Here is an 8,056-nt window from a genome sequence, read left to right as displayed (position 1 = left end):
ATTACATTTCCCATTCCACTTAGCTTCATGATTTGGCTTGTGTTAATTGGTTTGAATTACTATTGTTTTCTTTTTAATCATAAAATAATTTTTGTTCTCTTTTAAGCATTTGAAAAATACAAGAAACTAGCTTTTCTGCCAGTTCCCCCCTATCGCCGAGTACTGCTCCAGCTGCACCAGGCTCTCTTGAGCTCCTGCTATGCCAGGACCACCGTCGTCTCCTTCCAGCTGCCATCATAATCATCTACTGGGACCTCATCCGTCATGATGAGATGTTCTCCCACATCTACAAGATCCGGGAGATCATGGAGGGGTTATGCCTGGAGGTGGAGGGGAAGATGGTCAGTAGGACAGAAGGTAACATTGATGACTTGCTCATTGGTGGAAATGTCTCCGCTGAAGGCCTTGAGGTCAAAGGAACTGAAAGCATAGTAGTCACTCGTGGTGACATTGTCATGAACCAGCATTTGCAGGAAACCAGTTTCACAAAAGAAGTCTACACGAAGTACATCCAATATTACATGAAATTAATCAAAGGGAAACTTGTAGAACAGAGACTAGAAAGAGTAAAACCTTCTACAGCAGGAGCTACAGAACAAATCAAGTACATCCTTGCTGATTTCAAAAACTACCAGTTCTCTTTTGGTGAAAACAAGAATCCAGATGGCATGGTTGCTCTGCTGGACTACCGTGAGGATGGTGGGACCCCATATATGATTTTCTTTAAGGACAGTTTAGAAATGGAAAAGTGTTAACACAGTTGGCCATTGGGATCCATCACCTGCCATCATCATAACTGGCAGCTGTTTTTCATCCACATACCAGGACCAGGAGAGATCGGACCAATGTTACCTTGAGCTCTTCGTTTATTTTGACCTTGATTGATTTGGAGTGGAGGCATTGTTGTTAAGAAAAACATGTCATGTGGGTTGTCTGAGTTTAAATAAAATGCATTTAAACTCATTTGACAGAACCCCTCTTAGTTTAATACGTATTTAAATCCATCCTGTGTAATTTTCCTGGAGAAGTTAGTGGTCTACAAGTACTACTATGAAGCTTAAGACTGTCTTCAGATAACTTTTACAGTGAAAACTACTTCTGGGACTGGAATATAAAAACCAAAGATCAAAGGTCTTAATTTGGAGTTAAAGTGAAGGGAAAGGTCATGTTCACAGCATAGCCAACATTTGAAGTGGATTTCTTTAGACATTTCATCACCTACAAATGGAAGTAGTTAACTCTGGAAGAGATCACCAGAGGAATGAAAAAAAGACTAATACAACTGGGGGGAAAAATACAAGAAACTAAAAAAAAAAAAGAAAAAATTAGCATCTCCTGAATATCCCACCTTCTAGAGACAATAAAAAGCTTCTGCACATGCCTGTTAAGATGGCTATTATAAAACATTTTTTTTTAAAGATAACAAGTGTTGGTGACTATGTGAGAGAAAGTGTTCACTGTTGTGGAAATGTAAATTGGTGCAGTCATTATGGAAAACAGTACAGAGTTTCCTCAAAAAAACTAAAAATAGAAATGCCGTATGACCCAGCAATCCCATTTCTGGGTATCCAGAATAACTGAAATCAGGATCTCAAAGAGATAGTTGTACTCTTACCGTATTTCCCCGAAAATAAGACCTAGCCGGATAATCAGCTCTAATGTGTTTTTTGGAGCAAAAATTAATATAAGACTCGGTATTACATAGTATAGTATAGTATAGTATAGTATAGTATAGTATAGTAGACCCGGTCTTATATTACAGTAAAATAAGACTGGGTCTTATATTAATTTTTGCTCCAAAAGACACATTAGAGCTGATTATCCGGCTAGGTCTTATTTTCAGGGAAACACCGTATATTCATTGCAGTATTATTCACAATAGCCAAGATGTGGAAATAACCTGAGTGGTTGTCTACAAAAGAATGGATAAAGAAAAATGTGGTGTCTATACTATGGAATATTATTTAGCCTTAAAAAAGAAGAAAATCCTGCCATTTGGGTCAGTATGTAGGATATTATGCTAAGTGAAATAAGCCAGTTGCAGAAGGACAAATACTGCATGATCCCACTTATACGAAGCATCTAAAATAGTAAAACACACAGAAGCAGAGTGGAATGGTGGCTGCCAGAGGCTGAGGGGTGGGGTAGGAGAAATGGGGAGTTGCTGTTCAACAGGCATAAAGTTCCCGTTATGCAAGATAATTAAGTCCTAGAGAGGTGCTTATAGTGCTTAATAATACTGTATGGTACATTAAAAATGTGTTGAGAGTGTAGATCTCATGTCAAATGTTCTTACCACAACACAAAAGAGAGACAAATAGATTTTGTTTTTAACACACATTCACTCTCTCTGTTGAATTTTGTTTTGCTTTGTTTTATTTCCAAAAAGAAACCTGAGTTCTTTAATTCTGCATTACCACTGAATTACCTTGAAATGTAAAGTTGATATTTTTTTGTGAGCTGGCACTCTGTTCCTCCTCTTGAATTTTAAAATCTGACTTTGCTGAGGGGAATTTCATTTTCTTGCATCTGAAATTACAAACAGATCTCTTCTGTGCCTGAGTTAAGCATGAAATTAAGGTAATTAAAGATGAGTAAAGCTAAAAGTTCCCCGAGCAAAATCAAAGTAACAAAAAATTAAAGACTGTCGTGACTGAAGTAGCATGACTCATAAATCTTCCAGGGGCTTTTGTTTTGGTTTTAATTTTTTCCCGTTTTCTTTTTCAGTGTAGGATTAGATAAAAATTCGAGACCAAGAAACTGGTCAAAAAGGATTGCAAGCAGGTGAATTTTACAGCGTTTTCTCCTTCATTCCTGTAAATGCTTGCTTATTTGTCTAGCACATGTTCATTACGTGCTCATGGTGTGCCATTCTATGGTATTAAAATGTCAGTGAACCACGTATTGGCAAGCAGTTGCCAATTGGTGAATTCTGAACCTATTAGCAATGCCCTCAGTCAAAGACCACCGGAAACCCCTTTGTAGTTAAACAAGTTGGACTTATTTATTACTCATTGCAATGGGGGAGAACATACAATGTGGGGAATTGTGGGGTGTCTCAGAAAGAGTTAGAAAGCACATTTATCTCCCTTGATAGGATTTGGGCTTGGATTGGGTGATTTGGGAGAGAGTCTAAGGAAGCAGAGTTTACTCTAAATTGGATGCTGTTAGAAAAGAGGCCACTTCTATGTTTGAGTGTTCTGTGGGTAGCCCAACAACCATGTTTTTTGTCTGTGCTTGGACAAATTGATGAAGTAGGCTTGCTCTGTTTCATTTTATCATCGTCTCAGCGTGACCTCGCCTGAGGTAAGAGATTGTTTATGTCCAACAGGAGAATACAATGACTTGGCTCTAAATGTCAGACCAGCTCGTAGGTAATAACATTGAGGTCTAACTGTGAAAACGAAATCCGTTCCAAATGCCAGGAGATGCTTTTTTGTTGTTGTTCTTCTCTGTTGGCCTGGTCAGGAACACTCCACCCTACTGGATGTAGACCTCCAGTTTTCACTCTGTTCCTTCACCCTGTTTTGCTTAGAGTGGCTCATTTTCTACCTTTGTCTCTATTGTGGCCAGCTGCCAGGGACTCCTTTCTTGCAATGTGACCTGCGCCTGAACAGGAACAGAACCAAGCCCCTTTCACACTGCCTGGATCAGGTGAGGAGACAGGTATACTGCAGCCATACCTTATTGGAACTTCGCGGGCCCTGGGCATCCCCAGGTACTCTTTCTCCCTCACTCCCCATAGTTCATCAATCTCCATTCAACATTTATCCTACAGACTTGCCACTGCCCACTTCTATCCATCTCCGTTGCCCATACCTTAGGCCAAGCTACTTGTGCACTTTCGTTGGCTGTATTCACCCCCTGATTTCCCTCCTGTCACTTTTGACCCTTACCACCTCTCCTCTACACTATTTCCAGAATCATCTTCCACCAAAGCAAATCTGAGACTATTATTGCCCACCTTCAACTTCTGCAAGGCATTTAAGGCCAAGACCAATTCATTACAAAACTTGCCATGATGTGACCTTTACACATCTCCCCAACATGTAGCTCTCTTTCACTTTATTCTCAGTATTCTAGCCATACGGCAGATCTTTTTGCTACTCACATGGGCTCTATTTGCATATCCCTCCCAAGTCTTGACCTTTACACATGATCTTCTCCCTACATGGAACCTGTCCTTCCTCCTTCTTCCCTCCAAGCTCCAGTTTGTATCTAACTCGTCCTTAAAACCTCAACCTAACCCTGCCTCGTATAAGAAGTCCCAAGCCAAGAAGCCTCCCTGTTGAGTGCTACCATTGCACATTCCCACCTTCATAACATTTATCTCCCTTTATTATGATCCCCACTCAATGTCGGCTTTGCCAAACGATTGTGTGTTTCATGAGGAGGAGTTGTTCATAGCTGTTATGTGAGTTGTTCATAGCGATACCCAGTATCTGGCATATAATGAATGCTCATCAAAATATTTGTGGAATATATGAACATATTTATCAATTAATTACATTTGACATACACATAAAAATCCTGTAAGGGCTACTACAGTGTATATCACTGTTAGTACTAAGGCTTATTTTAGATTTAATAGGGTTATATATTTTAGGATTATATAGGCTATCCAGGGAAGTTTATGAATGTGTCAGATATTGTTCTTCAGAAAGACAGAACCTGAATTCTGGACCAAAAAAGAAATCACAAATAACTTTCGGTAACACATCCCAATTATAATAGGTGGGCTGTCTATGATTTCTCGTGTATTTTTGTATTAAATTTTATTTTATGTTGTACCAATTAAGTTTTATCCTTTTTTTGTTTCTCATCTCTTCAAATGTATTATAAGACCTCGAGGATGGACTATAGTTCTCATTTATTTGTCTTTTGCACAAATCTAAGCCGTTTCTGACACATACCAGCACTGGGATACACATTGGTCTATTAAAATTGATTTCTGCACCCAATAATTTGGGCATATTTAATAAGATAATCAGTTTGACATCTGCCTCCTCTATGATTTTGTGAACTGCTCATTCATGATTTATTTGGTCACTCAGTGTTTATGTACCTTTATATACTTGGGTCTATGTTAAGTATTTGTTGTACAATGTAAATGAAAAACAGCTATCTTTCTTTGAGGGGTTTGTAAGTAAGTAGATAACACTATGTGAGATAAGTGCTAATGAGGAAAAAGCATTTACACTGACTAAGGGAGTATAGGAGATCTTGAAGGGGGGAAGAAAGTGTGCCCAGTTTATTGTTTTCAACTGCATAGAAGTGTACAAGAGCAGGGGAGTTGACTGACATCCAGGGTACGGGTAGGATAATAGTAGAGAATAAATCTGGAAAGGTAGGATAGATCTGGCCTGGGATTGTAAACTATATTAATGAGTCATGATTTCATCCTGTTGGGTGGTGCAGAGATGCTATAATGTGCAGCCTGGATCCCCCTTCAAGAATAAATGACTGAATTCCCAGGTGCTAGTAGCGCTGCCAGCAGAAAGTTCTCGGTCCTCTATTGCTGGCCCCCTCTGGGGATTGCCTCAGCTGGCGAAAACCATCTCATTCAAGGTCCTGCCTCCTTCCCACGCTGGCCCACATTCAATGATTGATTGAAATAGGTGGGTAAGACCTGGTTTCCTGACCCCAACTCAGGAATTCAGAAGGTTTATCCAAACCTCAGAACTCCTCAGCTGAGGCCCCACTGAGGCAGCTTCTCAGTTTCACTTCTGCCTCTGCTTAATTCTGCTATTTTTTTCTTCCCTTCCATTAGTGTTGATCCTAAAACCATTCCTGAATAAAACTCATGCACAGTAACATAGTTTCCACGTCTGCTTACTGAGGCAAACAACTTGTAGTAGGTGGTGATAAGAAGTCATCAAGGGGTCCTAAGCAAGAAAGTGACATAATCAAATATACAGTTTTTCAACATTTGCTTTCACACACATACAAAAAATAATTAGGCTTTAAACAAAAATGCACAGCAATTAATTTATTTCATCAGGGATTATTCCTGTAGGGCTAAAAACGCTGGTATGGCATCTGCAAAAACATGTAGTGTTGATATTATTTAATAATGGATCATTTTTCTTCATTATGGACATAAAATTCATCTTTTCTAGGATTTTTTTTAAACATCAGAGTTCATTAAACTTTGTCTCAGAGCAAAGGAACTACAAAGCAAATTCTTTATATTCAGAACTTGATAATCATTAAATTACCTTTATTAAGAAGTAAAATATATGCCTGATTTTTAGAACATCACCCTACGTATAAAATGGGAAAACGAGAAATTTTCCACAACATTTACATTAGTTTTTAAAATTATTTGACTTTACTATGGGAAAATTCATGTTTAAATTCTACAAAATGAAATAGTGTTGTTCCATCATCAGCTCACTGGAAACTACATTCTTTTAATTTTGTCTTTCAAATGATCAAATCCTAAAGACATATCAGGTAAGTCAATGGGAAACCATATTGAATAAGTGTTGCCATTGACTTTATATTCCCAGTTTTTAATTCCATCTCTGAACTCCTCAGGTTACCTTTACAGCATTCATTCAATATACATCTACTGAGAATCTATTATAAGGAAGGCACAGAGAATGGTCATAAATAAAACCCTTCCAAACCTACTAATAAAAGACTCAGCCCCTGGCATTTCCTACTCATGTATAATTGGGAGTGTCTCGCTTGGGTTCCCATAAATCTAAACACCATGGGGCCAGCTGCCATGTTGGGGCTTCTGTTTCTTTCCTCTTCTGTTCTGACTTTCTAATGCTGAGCACCACCACTTTTACTTCTATGAAAGATTTTCACACCCTGCAGACACAGCAGTCTCCTGCAGGCACCACTGGCATTCTCTAAGGCCTCGAAGAGTGACAATTCTCTCATGCCAGTCTCACCAGATTCTCTTCAGCCCCATTTTTGAGGCCCTGGCAGCCTGCAGTTGCCCAAACTCTACATTTAGTTCAAAGAGAGGGATGATTTTCTTCCCCCGCCCTGTGTTACACTTTGTTACGGGAGTTTCTGTTTTACTCCCACAAACAAAAGCTCTCATATCATTATAGGATATGAAGTGGAACATGAACACCACTTGGCTTTCCCATCAGTGACTAAGGCTGTGTCAATCTTTTCATGTCTGACTCCTTCTTCTCTCGGAATTTTTTTTGCAGGAAATCCTCTTGTTTCCTTATATACATAGACTCATTTGGGTCTATTCCATAGTTCACTCAATATTTCTGAACCTGGAGGTTGTCATAGTTTCGACTGGAGATACAACAAAACAATAAATAATTATGCAGTGTCTGCCTTAAGAGATTCTAGAATTTCTTTAATTGCTAGTATACCTCAAGATGAGTTGAAGCCATCAAATATCAGTAAATAACAAAGAGAAGAGACCAAATTTTTGCTATTTCCAAATAGTTCAGTTTTTTTGTCTGTCAGAGGACCATAACTTTTAGATTTTTCTTAATATATTTTTAAACAATAATTGATTCAGTACTGTTCCAAATTTTGAGAATTGTCTTATTATCTCACATGAACAAGACATTAAAACATTTTTGTGGATGAGGGAGATTTATTTAAAAGGTTACTGAGAAGTTTATTCAATACTTTAGTGTCTTTTCTGACAAAGGATGATGGTAAAACATTAAAAGGGCTATCATCTTGAAAGTGGAGAGAGGATTGTGACACTTACAGCCAAGCAAAAACCTTTAGAAATTGCATTGCAGGAAAAAATTATAGTTTCTCAACAGAAAAAAAAAAGATTCCTATTCATCATTCAACATGTTATAATTTAATATGAAGGACAGCAGAATACGCTTATTAAATGCTGAATAAATTTTCATTTTAGAGTAATTTAATTTTCACCACTGTCATTTGAATGACTCAAGTAAAACATAAAGGAGTTAACCGAATGGATTATTTCAGATATAAATTCTACAGACAAAATATATTGCCAGGTACAACACACATTTTTATTCCTAAGCTACATTTTGAGCACTCTAAAATGATAATCATGTTGCAGTAATCATGAAGTTCCAATATATTTGAA

The 8,056-nt window shown here is 38.0% G+C and overlaps 1 protein-coding gene across 1 annotated transcript; it reads left to right on the top strand.

The window, feature by feature from the left end:
- Positions 1–245: 245 nt before the first annotated feature.
- LOC308510314 (translationally-controlled tumor protein-like) lies at positions 246–755 on the top strand (the record flags this gene model as incomplete). The annotated part of the gene is made up of 1 exon (XM_081079503.1): positions 246–755. The coding sequence occupies exon 1, from the start codon at positions 273–275 to the stop codon at positions 753–755; it is 483 nt and encodes a 160-aa protein (XP_080935629.1). The 5' UTR covers positions 246–272.
- Positions 756–8,056: the final 7,301 nt, after the last annotated feature.

Source organism: Rhinolophus hipposideros, assembly GCF_964194185.1.
Source record: "Rhinolophus hipposideros genome assembly, chromosome: 18".
Lineage (NCBI taxonomy): Eukaryota > Metazoa > Chordata > Mammalia > Chiroptera > Rhinolophidae > Rhinolophus > Rhinolophus hipposideros.
Note: the sequence above shows the minus strand (reverse complement) of the source record. Positions and strands in the feature narration are given on the sequence as shown.